General features: G+C 41.5%; 5 protein-coding genes across 6 annotated transcripts in view; 3 read left to right on the top strand and 2 right to left on the bottom strand.

The window, feature by feature from the left end:
- The first annotated feature begins 1,181 nt into the window (after nt 1-1,181).
- LOC108149310 (protein toll) lies at nt 1,182-5,926 on the top strand. Its single transcript, XM_017276763.2, has 2 exons — nt 1,182-2,384; nt 3,534-5,926. Exons 1-2 carry the CDS (start codon nt 1,336-1,338, stop codon nt 4,873-4,875), a joined length of 2,391 nt encoding a protein of 796 aa, XP_017132252.1. The 5' UTR covers nt 1,182-1,335; the 3' UTR covers nt 4,876-5,926.
- A 1,992-nt stretch (nt 5,927-7,918) lies between these two features.
- Nucleotides 7,919-12,511, bottom strand: LOC108149312 (very-long-chain (3R)-3-hydroxyacyl-CoA dehydratase 3). 2 transcript variants are annotated; one of them, XM_017276766.2, is made up of 5 exons: nt 12,346-12,511; nt 11,917-12,268; nt 11,020-11,365; nt 10,593-10,953; nt 7,919-8,703 (listed from the first exon to the last, which is right to left on the bottom strand). In XM_017276766.2, the coding sequence occupies exons 1-4, from the start codon at nt 12,424-12,426 to the stop codon at nt 10,617-10,619; spliced, it is 1,116 nt and encodes a 371-aa protein (XP_017132255.1). In that variant the 5' UTR covers nt 12,427-12,511; the 3' UTR covers nt 7,919-8,703; nt 10,593-10,616. The 2 variants fall into 2 exon arrangements, with proteins under 2 accessions (XP_017132255.1, XP_017132254.1); XM_017276765.2 differs by lacking the exon at nt 7,919-8,703 and having other exon boundaries at nt 10,457-10,953.
- Nucleotides 12,512-14,546: 2,035 nt separating this feature from the next.
- Nucleotides 14,547-16,688, bottom strand: LOC108149311 (60 kDa heat shock protein homolog 2, mitochondrial). Its single transcript, XM_017276764.2, has one exon. It carries the CDS (start codon nt 16,366-16,368, stop codon nt 14,686-14,688), a length of 1,683 nt encoding a protein of 560 aa, XP_017132253.1. The 5' UTR covers nt 16,369-16,688; the 3' UTR covers nt 14,547-14,685.
- Nucleotides 16,689-17,172: 484 nt separating this feature from the next.
- LOC108149309 (rho GTPase-activating protein gacF) overlaps nt 17,173-20,075 on the top strand; it is a 46,425-nt gene continuing 43,522 nt past the window's right edge. Inside the window, exon 1 of the mRNA XM_041710488.1 lies at nt 17,173-17,534. Within this exon, the coding sequence (XP_041566422.1) occupies nt 17,307-17,534 (228 nt within the window). The 5' untranslated portion in view covers nt 17,173-17,306. The remainder of the gene's footprint in view (nt 17,535-20,075) is intronic.
- LOC108149314 lies at nt 18,276-19,722 on the top strand. Its single transcript, XM_017276767.2, has one exon. The coding sequence runs from the start codon at nt 19,361-19,363 to the stop codon at nt 19,691-19,693; it is 333 nt and encodes a 110-aa protein (XP_017132256.1). The 5' UTR covers nt 18,276-19,360; the 3' UTR covers nt 19,694-19,722.

Below are 20,075 nucleotides of genomic sequence, written 5' to 3'. Positions count from 1 at the left end.
AAGCTCCATCGTGGGCCGCCACACACCTGTCAGGACATGTCAGGATATGCTGCATGCGTGACAGTTCAAGGCGCGGCTTAGGGCGCAATATTGGGTCCTCTCATCGAATATTCATGGCGGGCCCTTTTTTTTAATGGATGAAAAACAGTTTAATTCCCATAAGTTATTTACTTGCACGTTAAAGCACCTCCACCAATTTTCCTCAACATGGATTTATTTTTAAATTGATAATTTCATGGAAATCCAATAAAACGATAAAGGAATTTATTTTAATTGATTTATGATGATGTTTTTATGTCACTTATCTTTTTTATAAAGCGAAGCGATACTTTTTCATTTAGCAAGCAAACAAACTTATAAGTTTCTGAAACTTGAAATGCCTGAAATTATGCAGCTACGACATAAACAAAGTTTGTGTGACTCCCAAAGAATTTTGCGTTCGTTGACTCATTAAGGGTGCTTTAATGAACGTGCAAACACTTGAAAGTTGCCGCTCAAAGTTGTCAGTACGGTATACAAAAAAATATATAAACACTTCTTATCGACGGCTGCAAATTTAGAAACAACAAACATGAGCGTGTCATTAACATTATGACATTTGGGCATAAATAAATTCCGCAAGATGGCTAAAATCGGAGGTATTAAAAAACGTTATCTATAATGTCAAATGCTTGGAAACTGAGATGAATGTCGAATTAGTTGTATTTAAATGATTCATGTTATTGGACTCACGCTTTTGAGGGGTGCCATAAATTTATGATCAACAATCGAAGGATAGTGGTGGAAAGAATAATATAAGTCTTTTATCAAGACATGAAGAAATAAAGTAAATAATAAAAACAGGAAGTAAATATCAACTTATATCATTCGTAAATATTTTAGATTTATTAAAAGAATTAAGATATTAGTTATGTTCAACACTTTCATATTGATAACTTGAAACTTGTCGGTGTTTTTACCTCTGCTATTTCACAATGGTCTTGAACTTTGCGACCCATTATTAAGATATCATCGAGATTGCCTATTGCCATCTCTAATTTGATAATGGCGTCTTCGCATTCGCCTCACATGGCTGCCATGTCAACTCAATATGGGTCTCAACTGCGATATGGGTTCTGAAAAAAAAAGCCACAAATAAAAACAAAACCGGCCTGATAACCAAGTTGGCTGGCAGGTATCCCAATCAGCTGTGGTTTAGTCATAGCCGAAACTTTGCCGTGTTCACGTACTAAATATTCGCAGCGCGTTTCTCGTTCCTCGATTGTCGCAAAAACCAGACCCAATATAATCATAAATACTAAATGCCAAAAAAGGGGCAAGTGAAGTGTCCGCAAAATGTTTAGCTATTTGCCGGTAGTGTGGCTTCTTTGGACTCTTACGACGGTGCCAGTGCACCGGGTGATGGGTCAGATAATACCGCTGCCCACTTTTTGCGAGGGTCATAGCCCGGAGTGCACTTGTGCCGCAGAGGCGAATGTGGTGCGTTTCCATTGCCCCGATGAGTATGCCATGCTGCTGGAGGTCGGCGAACCGGGGGCATCGCTATACATGAGCTACTACGCCTCAGGCGAGTTGCAATGGCTGCCGCGTTTCAATATCAGTGAGGTTGTTAAAATCGAGTTCGATGCCTATAGCTTCTGGCCGGAGGCGTTCCTGGCCGATCTGTTTAAAACACTGGGAGTGAAGAATGTTACATCAGTGATATTTAGAGATCGCACAGCAGAGACTGTGGTCACGCGAGATGTCCTCAATTCAAGCGATGGTTATCAGGAGTCATCTGTGGCCGGAAATATAACCAGCTGGCATTTTGGAGCCGTTCCTGGCCTGAAAAAGTTTAAATTCTACAGCGCTGTGGAGGAAATACAGGAGTCCATTTTCCACGAATTCGATAGTCTCAAGGAACTGCGGCTCAATGTGGCAGTGAAACAGCTGCCGGGCAATCTACTGTCCACGGTCAAGGGAACTTTGGAAGCCTTGACCATCGAAAGTCCCGCCATGATCGCTTTCAAAGACCCGCTGCTTCGAGAACTGCAGCAGTTGCGGAACCTGAGTATTTTACTAATTCATCCACAACGTGGACGGGACCAACTGCAGCCGCATTTCTTTGGATCCATGAAGAACCTGGTGGAGGTGCGTTTGACCCAGGCCACAGGTCGTGTGAACCGGAAAATGTTTAAGGGCACCGAGCAGTTGCAGCTCATCAAGATGAATGGCAACGACGATCTGACGGAGCTGCCCGGTGAAATATTCCTGGATCAGGTCAATTTAGTCACCCTGGATCTATCCTGCAATGCGATCAACAAACTGCACAGTGACGTCTTCAAAGGCCTGCGCAATCTAACCCATCTGGATCTAACCAAAAATAGACTGACTGACTTATCAAGGTGGGTGAACGGTGAAGGGGGGGTTCCGATGTTGTTTTCGATACTTGTTGGCACTGATTAAAAGATGGCCCACCCAGCGATAGGGCCTGCTGTCTGGAGAACTCCAGCCAGAATTAATTAATCGATTTCCATTGGACTGAGTCTTCTTGGCCTTATCGCTGCCGCCTTTTTTATTTATCAACTCCGGCAAAAGCAACAGTTCAAATACCATTATGTCTCTCACCTGACAGCCAAGTGGGGTTATCGTGGCGCTATCACTCTCAGATATTAATTGCAGCACTATTATTGTTAGCATTCGGGCACCAAAAAGTATGCCAAACATTATTAATTGCTTGATCATTATCTCACACGGTGATTGTGATTATTTGTATAATCAAATCAAATTAGCATGGAGTGGATGTACTTCAGCCACGGTACCAAAATTAATTAATACATTAATGACATTTAGGAATCCCTTTCTGAAATAAATATTTCATATCTTCATATTTGTTAAAGCTGTATAAATATATATATATATATTATATAAATATATATATTTTTACTGTCTTTGTCTACAGATTGTAACTATAAATAAAAATCCCAAAAACTTATTATTGATTTAAAAACAAATAACTTGTATTAAAAACGTTTAAAATTTCACGAAATTTATTTTTTACAAAAGGTTTATTTTTAAAGGGCTTAGGAAAATATTGATATTATTTACATTCCTGTCATTTATTCTCGTTGCTCTGGTAGTTCAGTTTCTAAATTATCAGCATATAAACAATTTTTGGACAGCTTATTTAATTCACAACTTTTTTGCATTTCTTTCAGTTTTATATAACTTATACCATATATATTAGGATAGAGATATTATACATATAAGCTTTAAATGTTGTATAATTATCAGTATATTTATACATTTTGTATATATGTAGTTTAAAATTGTCTTCCTTAAGTTTGTTTTGAATATAACATTTGTATCGTAATAAGAAAAACTGTGAGATCAATTGAGTTTTGTTTAGCAATGAGAACCATACTTTCTGAGAAACTCCTCCCAGTAGCCCCTGTAAACATACAGCATTAGAGATTTAGTTTAGATGTGATAGTTCCCGATGGCCCCACTGTACAAGCCACTCTAATCCTTCTGAGATCTCCTCCCTCCTGCAGCACCATTTTCGCGCCACTGACATCGCTGACCGTGCTGCGTCTGAACAAGAACTCCCTGACCGCCATGTCGCCCAGTGTGTTCCGCGAGGTGGTCAGTCTGAACTACATCGAGATGGTGAACACGCAGTTCTACGGGGCCACACTGCTGATGGGCTACGAGGCGGTGGTGTGCACCAATGAGGAGACCTGCCAGTACAAGTCGGCGGATTGGCAGTGCGATCCTCGTTGCATTTGCTGGGTGCAGCAGCATATACGAGACCTGATTGTGGACTGTCGTGGCTCGAATTTGGGGCAACTGCCGGATTTGCCGCACACCACACTGGTGAGCACGGTGCTCAAGGTGGGAAACAATAGCCTCACGCGACTGCCCACCATCGACGAGCATCGTGGTTATGCCAATGTGAGTCGTCTCTTCCTGGCGGACAATAATCTCACCAGTTTGGGATCTGGTGACCAGTTGCCGGCCAATTTGACCCACCTGGATGTACGCAGCAATCAGATACAGTCGATCAGCGAGGAGTTCTTGGAGTTCATGCAGCTGGCGAACAACACCATGACGCTTTCGTTGTCGGGCAATCCCATATCCTGCGACTGTGCCGCACTGCCACTCCTCTTTTTCGTGCGCACAAACCCGCAGAGAGTGCAGGACATAGGGAGTGTGATGTGTGCCAGGCAGAAGAAGGCCCTGCAGCAGATGGAGGCCTTCGAGCTGTGCCCCTCGTATGTCCTGCTCATCAGCTGCGTGGTTGGTGGCCTCGTGATCGTTGGCTGCCTGATCACCGTCTTCTACCTGATGTTCCGGCAGGAGCTGAAGATCTGGCTGTACAACAACAACCTCTGCCTGTGGTGGGTGTCCGAGGAGGAGCTGGACAAGGACAAGACCTACGACGCCTTCATCTCGTACTCGCACAAGGACGAGGAGTTGATCGGCAAGCTGCTGCCCAAGCTGGAGAGCGGTCCGCATCCGTTCCGGATATGTCTGCACGATCGCGACTGGCTGGTGGGCGATTGCATTCCCGAGCAGATTGTGCGCACCGTCGACGACTCGAAACGGGTGATCATTGTGCTGTCGCAGCACTTCATCGACTCGGTGTGGGCACGCATGGAGTTCCGGATCGCCTACCAGGCCACTTTGCAGGACAGGCGCAAGAGGATCATCATCATTCTGTACCGCGAACTGGAGCACATGAACGGCATCGATAGCGAATTGCGGGCATACCTCAAGCTAAACACCTACCTCAAGTGGGGCGATCCGCTCTTCTGGAGCAAATTGTGCTACGCCATGCCACACAATCGAAGGGTTCTGAAGGGCCAAAAGAAGCATGCTGGTCCCCTCATCTAAGTTTAAAACTCTAGGTTACCGCAAATATACTCAATCGCATACAATTCTCCTGAAAAGGTCTTAAAAAGCTTGGAAGTTAAAGGAGTTAATCAAAAACTTTACTAAGAGTTCAATAAATATTTTTTTAAAAAAAATATAAAGTATTTATACAGAGATAAGCTTCATGATATTTACAACAATCATAGTTAAGTTTTAACATAAAAGTATAATAATAAACTAAGCCTAAATTTAAGTTTAAATTCGGACGCTTTGAGCTTTTATTTCGAATTATTGTGTGATGTTATTTTCAGAAAATAATTGTACAAGTAATATTTACAACAAAAACAATTAATTTATTAATGAAAGAAAATAAATATTAAGCTTAATGACAACAGTGTTTAATATCATTAACTAATCCATTTGCCAAATTAAGTTTTAAATGCAATGTGTTGCATATGCGTATCGTTTATTTATGTTGTTTTTTTGACCGAATTCAATTCAAAACTTTTATTTAATTAGCTATTAATTGTTAAGGTAATTAACACTGACGTTAGCATCAATATTTGCAACACTATATCGAAGATAAAAGCACATATTTGCCTCAAGCGCATTAATTACCTTAATTGAATTGATAGCAACTGATTAATGCAGCCTCGAATGGCTTTTTAGTTCAATATAGTATATTCAATTAAATTTTTGAGCTATGGTATGGATAAAATATTAATGATGGGTATGAACATAATAAATCAGATTAAGTTATATTAAATTATATACAAGTTACAGTTTCCTGAGTTATCAACAAACAATTTATAAGATTACAAAAAGAAATGTGAATGAAAGCGAAATTAATCACTTTTAAAAAGGCTTTTCATTCCGTTTAAATTTTTAATTTACCAAAGGGACTTACGAAGTGGACATTGTTTGGGCCCAGGCCCAAATATCCCAGCTGGCTTAGGCTTTTGACGAGATGGTTCTAGGGTGTCCTGCTGCCTTTTGTTTCCCTCAATGTATTGTGCCTGGATTGTGTCATTTTTCGCATGAGTTTTTAATTAAATTTAAACTTCAAAACATTCTTGATTATTTTCTGATGCTTGGCTGGGCGGAGTGAAATTCCATTTAGAATACAAATATTTTTAAACAGAGGAAGAGGATGTGTGCATGATTAAAAATTAATTGCTACTGTTTTGCATGACTACAAATTAATTTTGCCAACGCTGGAAGCTGTTATTCCGCATTAATGTGGGAAAATTCATTGGGCAAACATCACCACATAATAAGTATGAGGGAAATGAAGGTCAAAATATTTGCAATTTAAATGGATAAAGCTTGCCGTTCAATAAACTAGCTTAAATATTTATTCAGTCACATGCTTTAACCAGCCCACATAGTCCGCTGCAAACTCTAATTATCCACTTCAGTAATTGCGCTGGCCTTCATTGTTCAGCTGAGTCGGGGTATCCATCTAGGCCCAAGTGGCGGACCAAGCCAATTTTCAGCCAGAAATAAGTGAAAATATATGTAATAATAAAAAAGGGGCAGAGAAAAGCATTTGGCCAAGTTGAGCTCTTTTCGCTGTCAGCCCTTTCTTTTTGCGCCACACGATTGCGTGGCCTTTGTCCACCCACCACCGCCCCCCACTATCAAACACAAAAAATAAACCCCAAAGTGGGTGGTGGGTTAGTTTGGCCTGGGGTCTTCTGCCGAGCGTCTTTGAAGATTCATTGCCTGCCCGCTGGCCAACACTTTGTGGGCGAACCGCCTAAAAGTGTAAGGGTCAAAGGGCGAAGGGCGAAGAGGCAGAAGGAAGGTCAGTTAAGTCGCTAAACGAAAAATAACTCAACCAAATGTTTGCACATACATTTTTTATTTGTAAACTTTGGTTTGGAAAACTATTAAACCTTCACAAAAATAGAAAGCAAGTATGAAGACAACTTACACGCAAACCCATTGAAACTAAATTGTTAATATAAAACGTAATTGATTATAAATAAAGAATAAATTAAACAATCAATCAGTCAAAACCCTTTTGATTACAGTTTTCTTAAGCAACATGTTTCTAAACTTTGGAAGAAATTTAAGAAAATTTTTTAACGATTATCTAATTTTAACATATTAAAATAATAATAAACAAAAATGTTATCACAAAGTTCACAAGAACAATATTCAACAACAGGTTTAACAAACACTAAATTTATCGAAACCTAATACTATTCAATAACTGGGAGCCTGTAAAAGATACTTTTTTGCAGCCAACTGAATAGTAGAAATTCAATCTTTTAGCCATTTTACAATGTAATTCGTTTTGTGTGCGGCATCCAGTTCGATTGCAATTGTAACAATTTTCCGGCACCACACTTCCAACCAGTGTTGAATTCTATTTCGCTTTGCCTTGGTACCCTTTTAAATGAAAGTTTGTAAGTAATGACATTTGATTGCTGCCCCAACACTTTGCAGCTGCCATCGAATAATCATCTGGGCTCATTTTTCATAAACTTATAGTCAGAGCTGAAGTCCGAGTGCGCCGGTTTGGGTAGTGTGAGTAGTTATCACAAGCATCTGTTTGTCACTGCTTTTCATTTATCATAACTTTTGCGAAAGGGAAGTAAGTATAATAAAAACCGGCTTGTAGTGGCTGAAAGTTACCGATGCTGCCCGTTCCGAGGACTTTCAGCTACGTGACCCAAGGACCAATAGTTTACCCACTTCCCTCAGCCGAAATTCAAACGAAGATTCCCTGGCGTTGAACTACTTAGTAGCCATAAAGTAAGGATGTGTGGCTCACAAGGGGTTAAGATCTCTCTCTGTGTGTGTGTGTGTGTCTTTGTGTTAACGGGTGTGGATGCCATCAATGGATTTTTGGCCTGGCGCCACCAGCAATTCAAATCGAAAGCGGATGCAGAATGCAGAATGCAAAATTGTTGCTGGCTCTGAGTCAGCTTTCGGTGGCTCCATTGTCGATGTCTCCAGCCATTTGAGCACACAAATCATTCCAAGTGCATACTGCATATACATTTTGCATAGTGTTTGCTGATACTTGCCCGTATTCATGCACACAATATATGGGTTTTATTACATTGGCTTTTATTGCTTTTCATTGCCGCCTCTTTCAGCCACTTTTAATACACATCATAAAACTTAAACTATATAGCTTTTCAGTGATTAAATTAAAGCAACTAATAAATCATAATGTTTATTGCTAGTTTGTGCAATCAAGTTTTAACTTTAAAACTATGTCATTACCAAATTTGATCGATTCAATACAAAAGCATTTTTAAATTCGGTTTTTTGGTAAGCCTGTACCATTTTTTGTACTTGCTCTTCTTTGATTATTTTGCTATTAAATTTTTTTCCTTTTTCTCGAATTGAACTCTTTGTCTGCTAATATAATTACGGTCTGCAATCAATCGTGAGAGTATATAAACTCAAAGCAGCATTTCCTGGCTTTTATAATAAAACTGAAAAAAAAAAAATGTTTTATGGGCTTATTAACTGAAAATGAGCTTTAAAGTGTGTGTGCCTTGGTGTATTATACATTTCAATCCCTGGCATTTTTTTGATGAGCGAACGCTTTTGTGCACTTTTTTAAATTCCGTAAACTTGGGGAAACTTTGGGCACTTTCAGCTGTGGTGTGTGGCAACAACCTCGCTGCGGTTGTGTCCTGCAATTAGTAGAAGTTTTATTGCATACTTCCGTGCCATGTGGCCGGGCAGAAAATGCATTTCGATGTCCGACACAAAGAGGTCATTAACAAGTGATGAGGTGGTCGGGGTGCGGTTTCCTTTTCTTCGGTTTTCTCTGTCCATTTATTGGGCGGAAATCACACATTTTGCCATGGAATATAGATTGGCCTGCAATACAAGTGGTATATATATATATATAAGTATATTAAGATTGCATATTCTTTTATAAAAATCCAATTTATCTGCACTTAAATAAATTATGATTATTGAATTGTCAATCTAATTTTAAAGCTATTCAGTTTAAAAGGAGCGACACATGTGTAATTGGGCGTATACGTAATATTTCGCTAAATATAGTTGAATGGTGCTTTAATCTACTCTAAATACAAGTACGTTCTAAAGTTTTCTAATTTCATTCAATTGAATAGTCCTTTATGGTTTGTTTTTAAGTTGATTAAGTGTTTCAATGCCCCTTTGTTTGCTGTCCTCGTGGCAGACTTGGTATTGGAATTTTTCCTCATTGCCTGGCAACCGGGCAACACTTATCTTTGATTGCGTGCAATTTACGCTGGGCCAATTGTTCATATTTATGGTTTCGGGCTTCGATGGCTTAGTTCGTTTCTGACCTTCCCCAGTGGTTGTGGGATTTGGTTTGCCAGAGGCGCGCGGTTGATAAATGACCGCTTCGAATGGGGGGGAGCCAGTGAAAAACTACAGTAGGCTGTAAATCATGATTGCAGCCAACTGCTGATGCCTGCACTTCCACATCTTCCTCGTCATGCCGTGCATGGGTGTCAGATGGCATAAATCCGCACATTTTTCTGCGCTCGAAATGGGCCGCTAAACCGTTGGCTCCACTGCTCCACAGTGGCCGAAAATCAATCGCGCTCGGCATTAATCAAAAACCCATTTATCAGCTAGGGACCAGGCCTTTCTCGTGGAAGTTTATTAGCTGGCCCCGCTGGGGTGATTAGTTGAACGTTAACCCCGGCTCAGTTCAGTTCCGTATACGTGAGCTCCGACTAAAAAATAAATCACACAAAAAAATTGCAGGCGAATGCCGAGTGAGAGTGCAAATTGCAATGAATATTTCACGCGAAAAGGGACTCGATGGGGATAAATTTCGCTGGCTTGTTGGACGAATTGGCGGCCCGGCCCAAAGTCATTAATAACGCTCAGCAGGTGACAACTGCCGGCTGCACTATCGTCATATCCATTAGTGTTCCACTTTGTCCAACTCAAGTGAAGAAGGTGCCACACAAATGCTATCAGCTATAAGCTTTCCCACCCACAACCAATTGATGTTCGGAACACAAAGGCAATTCGAACATAATTAAAGGTCTAACCACCACATATTTCTCATAAATAATAATAACGCCCGGCATGTGGGGAAGCCTCGAAGAAATGACAAAGTTAGGAGCTGCCAGCGAGCTGCTCCAGCCAGAAATCAAAGCCAGTAGTGGGTCAAGTGGATCAGTAGCTACTTGTGCATCGTCCTCGAGTGCAAATTGGATTACCCGTCAAACTCAAACCCAAACGGCAAAAGAGGGACAAGAGCCAATGCCTGACAGGATGCTAAAGCTCAGTGCGCGGGCTCTTTTGGTATGTTGGCTTAGATCTGTCACGAAAATACACAAATTCCCCTCAAGTGTGCACTTCGTACTGTGTGTGACTTTATCAAAAACTTTATTCTAATAAGCACTTATACAGAGAGCTATTAAAAGTGTGCCAAAAACATGATTGGATATTGTGATTAGCAATAGAGGGCATACACAGAGCGCTCTGAATAAATCTATTGTATGCACATATATTTAGAAATTGAATTGAGGAATTGTTTCTTTTTCCGGCCAAATTCTTTTGAACGGTACAATAAGGGCTTTCTGACACCAAGCCCACTGCGATGAAATGGAAACAATTTACATTTGCAATATGATTAAAAAGTTTAATGAACATCAATGTAGAAAGAAAGGTGGATGTAGATATTTCTTTGGACTATTTGGACTATTTGCTTACGCTAAACGAAAATAGGAAAACGAGCAGCCATGAGACGGACGAACCTTGCTCCTGGCAGTGTGTGTCGACTAGTCGGCGTGGAGATGCTGCTGGCGCTTGGCGCGTCCCCGTCCGAGCTTTTTGGACCTCAGCTTGGCCATGTGGGACATGACCAAGTAGCTGCCCGGCAGGATCAGCAGCAGGAGGTATAGTTTCAGGAATAGAACCATGTCGAAGGTGATGTTCCAGGGATTTGGCATTTCCACGGTAAACCGTTTCGTCTCATCGATGTAGGGAATATTGCGTAGTACGATGATGCCCTCGCACAGGATGCCCATGGGATAGAGCGGTATCCAGATGGTGTACCTCAGCCAAGTGAGCAGGCCCACCTCGCGGCCAAGCAGTTGGGCCAAGTAGAAGGGATATCTGGTGGGGTGAAGTTCATAGCTAGATTAGATATTCGTTATTTTACCCTTTGATAAAGAGACTTACCTAACCAATTCGACCATTGACCAAATTATGAACACGTAGAACACCACGGGCTTTGTGTGCATCCGTGGCTCCATGTCGATCATTAGGAACAGGATGAAGTTGCGTCCGGACACCTGGAAGAAGGGCACCATTGCACTGCCCTTGGTGTAGCCGAAGATGGGGTGCATCACCTCCAGATATTGCAGCAGTTGGATGAACTTGAAGGCGTTGCCCACGTTGGCGTAGGTCCTGCCAATGCTATCGGCTCCATCGCGGTAGTATAGCACACCCACAACGACCATCATATACAGGTAGCCCACGAACATGGCCAGGTTGTAGAAGATCATGTACACCTTCTTGGTTTTCTCTGCAAGGGAGGTTTGGGGTTATAGCAATTCAATAAATAAGTTCAAATGAATAAACTACATAAAAGGTTGGAAACCATGAAAAGTGTGGCACAACTGTAAGAAACCATATATTTACTGCTTAAAGGGGATATATGTAACAGTTAAACTCTAAAAAATCAATTAGGAAATTCATAAATTATTAATTCCCTCTAAAAATATACTATGTGGTTTTAAAAGAAGTTGTGCCTTTAAAATTTGTTCAGGAAAAGCCTCTGAAAGGGGTTTCCCATCAACAAAAAATCAAAAGAAATAAGAACCTATACAACTGCTTTGAACTGATTAACTATAAAACTCCATTAGGAAAATCATCTCTTTTAAACATTATTAAGACTCTTTAAAAACGTATGATGTGGTGTGAAAATAGTTCTTCCAAGTTGTTGAGGAAAAGCCTTCTGAATAAGGTTTTCTACTTAAAAAGGTTTCCAAATCAACAAAAAATCTATTTACTATGGCAAACTGAAAAAAACTCTTTTAAACCCATGTTTTGAATGGAGATATAGGGAGTACCAACCCTTGATGTAGCCCAGCTCGCGCTTTTGGAGCTCGGCGTACTCCTTCTCGTAGTCCTGGCGCACGTCGCGGGGCTTCTCCTCCAGCTCGGCGTCGTCCTCGGTGCGCCAGCGGTCGAAGTCGACCTTCAGCCAGTGGGGCTTCTGCGGAGTGGCCACCAGGCGGGGCCACCACTCCGGCTCCAGTTTGCGGATCTGCAGCTCGATCTTGTTGTCGCTGACCACAAAGGTGGCTGTTTCATCGTTGATGAGGGCATAGAAGTGTAGCTCGAACTTGTAGGCATTAACTCCACGAGCGCCATGACCATTGGCACTGAAATTCACGGAAACCGGCGAAAAGTCCGCAATAGCGCCCTGGGAAAATTTTCGTTTGCCATTATTGATTTTTCACAGGGGTACTTGGACCCATTGCAAATTCATTCCTAACTTACCTTGGCATCCTTGAGGTCGACTTTGAGCAGTAGTGTTTGTTTGGTCTGCGACCAGTAGACCAGTGGGCTGAGGTTTGCCATTTGACTCTATTAAATAAATATAAACATCTCTCCCTTAAAATAAATACCCGACCTTTGATTTGCCGCCGTTTTGCAGCACTGTCAGTGTGACCGTGGCGCGGCCATTCAAAATACCACAAGTCTGTATACTTCACATACCGAAAAGACAAATTAGCCATCGGGTGGGAAACTTGGCTGGAAATGGATTAGAACTTTGCTTCAGTCTATAATTTGTTAGGTTTAAATTTTAGTCGTTATTTTTCAACGACTTTCCAAGCACATTGCTAGTTTTCTAATATTTTGAAACAATTATAAATATTTAAGTTATTTTATTATTACACACACTTTTAGGAATTCTTAAAGTTTAAATTCAAGAAAATTAATACAAAATAGTTTTATATAATCTTTGTAGTGCTAAGAATCATTTATCTTAAAACTGAAAGGTAATTAAACGTTCTTACTTTAACAAGCTCATTTGGGTTTTGTTTGAGACTGATTTTTTAAGCTACAAGCTACTACACATTTAAAAATATTTAATTAAATTTAAAATATGTATATTCCGAAGTCCATATATTTTAATCATAGTTTTCATAAAATACAACAAATTTCCATAAAAATGTATGGTTACATTTGATAAGCTTTTTGTGGGCTATTCTTCCTTGCTGCGCGTTTTGGGTCATTTTGATTTATGGGCCTCCACCGCAAAAGTCGGAAGTTGTCAGACAACAGGGCGAAAACAAAGCAAAATAAACGAAAAACCCTCGGCACAGTCGAGGACCTCGGGTGTGTGTTCTTGTGGGCTTGTTTTGGGGGCACTGGGTATATCCCTGTTGTATGGCCAGACATGGCAGCGCTGCTGTTGTCCTTTCGACTTCCTTCCTTTTTGGTGGGGGTGCCGTTGCTAAAACAAGAGGCGACAACTTGTCAGGCTTGTTTTGCCGTCGGATTTTGTATTTACGAACAATAAACCCACTGGAACTGGAGCAACAACAATGGAGCATACGTGAGCTAGGGCTTTGGGAATCACAATTGCTAATCCCAATAAGTATTTTCTCTGTGTCTCTTTCTCAGCCATCACCAGCATTATTCCATATCATTTTGCACACAGGCAAAAGGCACAAGAATCGGGCGGTGCAAAATGCTGCGCTTTCTCAAGAATCGTTAGACCCGGCATCTGCCCAGGCACCATTATCGAACCGCCCATCTATCTATATGTATATGCTTAGCTGTATCTGTGTATCTGTATCTGTATCTTCGTGTCAAGGTAAGTCTAGTTTTAAGATCCTTTACAACTTTTGGTATCAAAACATCGTTAGTATTGCAAAGTTCTCAGGCACCTCGAAAAACTTATTTAATTCATTATCCACCAATTTTATTGATTTACCTGTAAGAGGCCCTGTTGCATTATTAAGAATGCAATTTTGTGGCCAGCGAAAACGAACAACGACCCTTCTTTATGGCACTGACCCGAAAATCTCCCACATGCTGTTTAATTATGCAATGCGCGTATGATGGGAAGGTCAAACTCCCTGATAAACAGATGTTTCACTTGGCCAGTCCATCGTGGCGTATACGTACTGGCTCTTAAGTGTGTGCCTAATGACCGTTAATGACATCGCTATATGCTTACCCAAATGACATATAGCACTTGTATGTAACGCCCAAATATATCATGATAAATAGGAATGCGGCTGCTGACATTTCTCCTCTCCCCGTCACCCTTTCTCCTTTTGTCTGTTGTCCATTGGCGCCCAAACAAAACGCAGCAAATGGTTAAGGTCAAGTTGGGCGTATGAGTAGTGAGTGGGTGGGTGGGTGAGCGAACGGGAGCCGAAGGACGTCAGGTTATGACTGAGTGCTTGTGGCTGCCAACGGAGTCGGGGTCTATTGAACGCGGCATGCGTGTTCGTATATGTTCGAATTAGGGATTCGACAAGGAGACAAGTCATAAATGAAGGCAACCACATATACACTGCAAGCGCCGTTGGAATTGAAAGTTTATTGGTTTTTTAAGGCACCGATCATGAAATTTTTATTCTGAAATATATAATTTTCTTAAAAATATTCGAAAATTAAGCTTAATAATTGTTTTATAAGTTTTAATCTAAAGATTATGCCTGCACTTATTTCTTTGGCTTAACTTTATGCATTGAAAATGTTTAATTTATCGATAAAAAGGACTTTTAGTTAAACATTTAATTTAGTGATATTCTAAAAGACATTTTCATAGCCTACTTATGCGGACCACAAAATTTAAAAATGATTTCGTGAAATTTTTTTCTACATGCCAACAAGTTTAGCCAGATCCTGGGTAATCTGATTTTTGGGAATCTTTCGTTTTATCGGCTGCTCGGTGATGAGAACTTCGGTGGTGGCCAAAAGCGAGGCAATTCCGGCGGCATCGGTTATGGCAGATTGCATCACACTTGTGGGATCTACGATTCCGCGTGCCATCAGATCTCCAAACTCACCGGCGGCGGCATCGTATCCAAAGTTGCCATTACCAGCTAACACTCGACGAAGTACCTCGTCGGGATCCACTCCAGCATTTCGGGCAATTGTGTAGCAGGGCAGACGTAGTGCGTCTTTCACAATTTCCCTGCCCACTTGGTGCTCCATGACCCTAGCAGGAGGTAACTTATCCAAAGCAGGAATACACCGTAAAAAGGCTGTGCCACCTCCGGGAACAACACCATCGCTGATGGCCACTTTCACGGCATGCAGGGCATCGTTGAAGCGATCCTTTCGCTCACTGATTTCCAGTTCACTAGTGCCGCCCACATAGATGGTGGCCAGGTGGCCCTGCATCCTGCCCAGCCTTGTTTTTAACCGATCCAGATCCTCATCGGTGACAGCCTCATCGATCAGCTCACGAATATGCTGAATGCGTCTCTCAACCTGCTCCTCGTTGACCTTGATGGGTTGCAGCAGGTGCGTTTCCTTGGCGTCCACTACCGCTGTTACCACCTCGCCAAGATCGCCCTCAGAGAGCTCCGCCAGCCAGGTGGCATCCTCCAGCAGATGGGCACCCATGGCTAGAGCTAGATCCTGCATTTCCTGCCGCTGCTCCTCGCCAAATTTTGGAGCCTTGACGGCACACACCTGCACTCGACCTTGCAGATGATTTAGCACCAGAATCTTTACCAGATCACTGGAAAAATCCTGGGCTATGATCAGAAGAGGTTGTTCCCTCACTTTGGCCATTTGCAAGGCGGGAAGGATCTGTTCAACTTGTTCAATTTTGGCCAAAGTGAGCAGCAGCAAGCAGTTGCCTAGCTCCAGAGTTTTGCCTTCACTTTTCGAGGCAAAAAAGGGCGAACAGTAGCCCGAGGGCAGGGTAATGCCCTCTTGGATTTTAACCTCATCGATGGGGCCTTGGGATTCCTTCAGCAAGATGACGCCACTTTCGCCCAGTTCCAGGATAGTGTCGCTAATAAGCTCTGCCAGTCGTTCGTCTCCACTAAGGGCAACCTTGGCCACGTCCTCCACCTGACCAATGGTGTCCACCGACACGGACATTTCACCCAAAGCTTCGCACACCGCTTGCGATCCCTCGAGAATCCCCTCACGCAGTAGTTGAACATTAATCTCTGCCTGTCGGAGCACATGCATCCCCTGGCAGGCTATTCCACGGGCCAAGATCGTAGCCGTGGTGGTGCCATCGCCCACACTGTTATTCGTATTATTGGTGGCCTCGCGCAGCAGCCGAACGCCCATATCCAGGCGTCGATCCTTCAGCTGCACATTGTGGGCCACCGTAATGCCGTCCTTGGTGATCCGTGGAGATATTAGCAGCTGCTCGATCAACACGTTTCTGCCCTTGGGGCCCAGAGTAGCCGCCACCGCGTTGGCCAGGATGTTCACGCCCTGCAGCAGCAGGCTGCGCGCCTCTACCCCAAAGCGAACGTCCTTGGCAAAGGACCGCACGCTGGAGCCACCGCTCCGGCCCAATCTACTCAGCATTTTGATCGTGATCCTTGGTCGTTAATTTTGCGGCTTTTATTTCCTAATTTTTAAATGCTTCTATATAATTTAGTACCCTTTGTTCGTTAAGCAATTTTTGTTCTGTCAATTTTTTTTAGGCTTTTCCAATATATAAAGTATGGCAGTGATTGATTTTAGTTCAAAATCTTAAATTAGTCGATAAGCGGTCTTGAAACTAATAAACTTTTATAAAAGCATCCAATGCCAAAATATAAAAATATTATTTAAATAAAAACTTGAAGAGTATTGAACAGTTGCGCGTGTGTCAGTGACATTTTATTATGTTCCAACTTGTTTTCCGTTTCGTCATTTTATTTTAACAACAAATATTACATTTGCGCCATGTTTCCTGCTTGTTTTTCGGCTTTCGTTTATTAAATGTGGCGTGCACGTGTTGATAAACTAACACACACTCATACACAGTCGACGGCACTCACACAGACATGACAGTCGCCACACGCACACAGGCGCACACCGTCGTCACACACAGACACACGTTTCGAGCAGACAATGTGATTCCGCCATTAATATTAACGTTAAAGGAGCAACAACGACAACAACAAAACGCTCATCAAACATGCGGCGTTTAGTAAGCAAACACACACACTTACATAAACAACAAATGGCTGCATGAGTGTGTGTGTGAGAGTGAGTATGAGAGTGAGCGAGAGAGCTGTCGGCCATTTCCTTTCGTCTTTCGCCTCTTTCCGGTGCGTTGAAAGTTTCCCTTTTCGTTTTTCGTTCGCTGCTTGTTTTTCTTTTTTTTTCTTTTTCTGGTGTCTTTCAGTTGGCGTCGAGCATTTCCTTAAGGCAAACGCGGCTTTGATTTGCCCTCCGCGTTTTCCTTTTTTTCGCTACTCGGAAATTCGGAAATATTTCGAAAATATCTGTTTGACTCTGTGAGAAGTGCTGTGATCATGGCTTTGGTGGCCCACCGAATGATGTTGCCTTCGCGGCATCGAAAAAGCACCACCCAGCAGGTGGCCCGCAATAAGGTGGGCGTTCTGCTTGTTCCCAGTGTGGCGGACTATTACGCTGGCGAGATGCCACCGCCCCCGGGTGCAGCCACGCCCACTCCGGTCGGATCGCAAATGCATCTGCCTCAAGATGTGACGGAAACAGTCGCCGATGGCAACAATGGAAAAGTGAGTGCAACAAGTCGGTGCAACGGCCACGGATTCACTTGGCTTTGCATGCGAAAGCGAAAAAAATGCGAATAGAATTTCCTTTGGGGATTTCCCCCAAAAAGCAGCTTCGATTTCTCGCTTTTCCTTTTCCCTCCATTTTTGTTTTTCGCCTGTTTTATTTTTCTTTGGCTGGCGCCAACTTTATGTCCCTCAATACTCACAGTTTTGTTGTTCTTGGTCATGGTCGGATTAAAAGACCTCTGTTAGTCCATCACGTCGTATATGTGGACGTCAAGGATTGAGGAATATTAAAGTGTATGCTAACCGGAAATGTTTAGGCTACAAAGTGGAAACCTAAGCTGTTTGTAATATATTTTTTAGTCTTTATAATCTATCGTTTTTTTTAAAACAACAACAGATTCCTATGTAGTTTTGTTTAAAACAGATAAAAACATAAATTTAAACATCTATTATATTACTCACTTTGCTTAAAATTGTTTGAAAAGCTCAAATTTGATTTAATTGAATGTTTCCAACAAATGATTAATCTATCTATTTATATCTCAGTAAAACAATTGAAACAAATTGTTTGTGATTGGATTTTCGGTATTTCATTATAAGTGCCAGGGTGCGTGTTTGTCACGCCTCTTTAAGTGACCGATGGCCACAAATGGAATTCTTAATCCCTACCGGCATGGCCGATGACCATAATTGAATAGGTGGTGGTCTGTGTTTTGCCTTTGTTTTGGTTCTCGGACGCAATGGCACTGGCACCTTTCATTATTCTGCAGTTACGATGCGTGACGAACTTGTCGCCGGCCATCAGTAAGCAGAAGCCCATAATTAATTCAACGCAATGAATGTGGGGGTGGCGGGACTGACACCGGTTACACTAATCAATAAGTTCCGTTCTAATGCACGGCCTTGACATGGTATAAATAGACAAAAACCAACATAATTTAGCAAAGTTCGTTTGCATTTTTGCCTGTTGAGGAAATTAGGGGGTACAACAATTGGTAAACATTTTTTTTTTTTATTCTAAATCCTAATTGCAGTTTTTCGGATTCAATGCTTTTTTTTTGTTAAGCGCTAAATTCAGGATTTGGAAAGGTTTTTTCGATTATTAAACAATTAGTTTAAAAAAATTAAGTAAAGTGTTCCAGTCTTAAAATTTGTATTTCCTAATAGGTTAAAAAAGACCAACTTACCAGTCGTTGGAATTTTATTTTGTTTTTTGTAAAACAAATTTCCAGAACCTAGCCCAACAGCTAAAATCAAACAGGAAACTCACCACAAAAAGGACAACAACCAAGAAAAGCTTTTCCTGTTAGCTTTTAAAGCCTTGAACAGCAACCTAGGTCAACAGCTTTCTGTAAGCCTTCATTTTCCGACACTTACAAACTTGGAGCTACGTTTCCATGGCTTCCACCCCAATAATTCAACCTTAAGATTTCCGAAGCTCTACTTAGCTATGCATTACAAAATGGCTTGCAGTACTGGCCAACTTGTTGATGCGTTCAAAAACTCTCCACTTGTTTATGCTTAAGGCGGTTTGCCTTTTGCACTGCACTGAATTCAAAAATTCTTTGATTTTGTTTAACAATCATACGATTTGTTGAGTCTTTTTCTCAGATCCCACTTAACCAAGCTGCTGTCCATTTAAGTAAGGATCTCGATCTATTTATATATCAAGAAGTGAACTAGTAAAAGTCAAATGCCATCACAAAACTATTTGAGACTAAGCACACTTTGATAAATTTATCACAAATAAATGGCATAATACATTTAATTGTTGAAGGGCAAGTATTCTAATCATTTCTGACTTATCCGAGTTTTTCTTGAGAATGTATTCAATTTATTCGAGAGATGATGTGGCTGCCTACGAGGAAGTGGATGATAGTCAGCTGGGTCCGTCTGCCAAAATAACACCCGAGCAAAGAGCTGAAAGCGAGTTGCAATCTATCATCTTTTTGGCCCAGCAGGAGCACGAGGCCCAGACCCTTCAACAAGTAATAACCGCGATCAAGCTACGCAAGAAAGAGGAGTTGGCTAATCCATTACCCAGAAGTTTTGTCCGAAACAGAAATGTGTTTGATGAGGAGGTCAGAGTTCTGCTGGACCAAATCGGTTCAAAGGAGGAGAATAGCGATGAAGATGACGAGGAATCTATTCAATAAAGTGTCTTAAAGGCTTAAACGTTTATAAAGCTGTGTTTGATATTAGGGAATTTCTTATGGTACTTATAGAATTTAATTAAATCAATTTTTATTTCGAAAACCCTATTTTGATCACACTTAAGGTCAATTCATAGTCCAACGAGAACATGATGATTTTTTATCTACTTGTTTATGCAAGAGAATTAGGCTTTGAGGTAATGTGTTTACATATAATTATCTCAACGCAATTTACGCTTTTCAATCAAAATTTAATCTTGATATAGATAGGATTTCATAAAAACAATGACCAAAACATGAGATTATGTCTGCCCAAACCCTGATGTTTCATTCAAAAACACCTTAAAGCTTACACGGATTTATGTATGAACGATGTGGGTGGTGT

Source organism: Drosophila elegans, unplaced genomic scaffold (genome assembly GCF_018152505.1).
Source record: "Drosophila elegans isolate 14027-0461.03 unplaced genomic scaffold, ASM1815250v1 contig_814, whole genome shotgun sequence".
Lineage (NCBI taxonomy): Eukaryota > Metazoa > Arthropoda > Insecta > Diptera > Drosophilidae > Drosophila > Drosophila elegans.
This window is presented reverse-complemented; position numbering and strand designations above follow the sequence as displayed.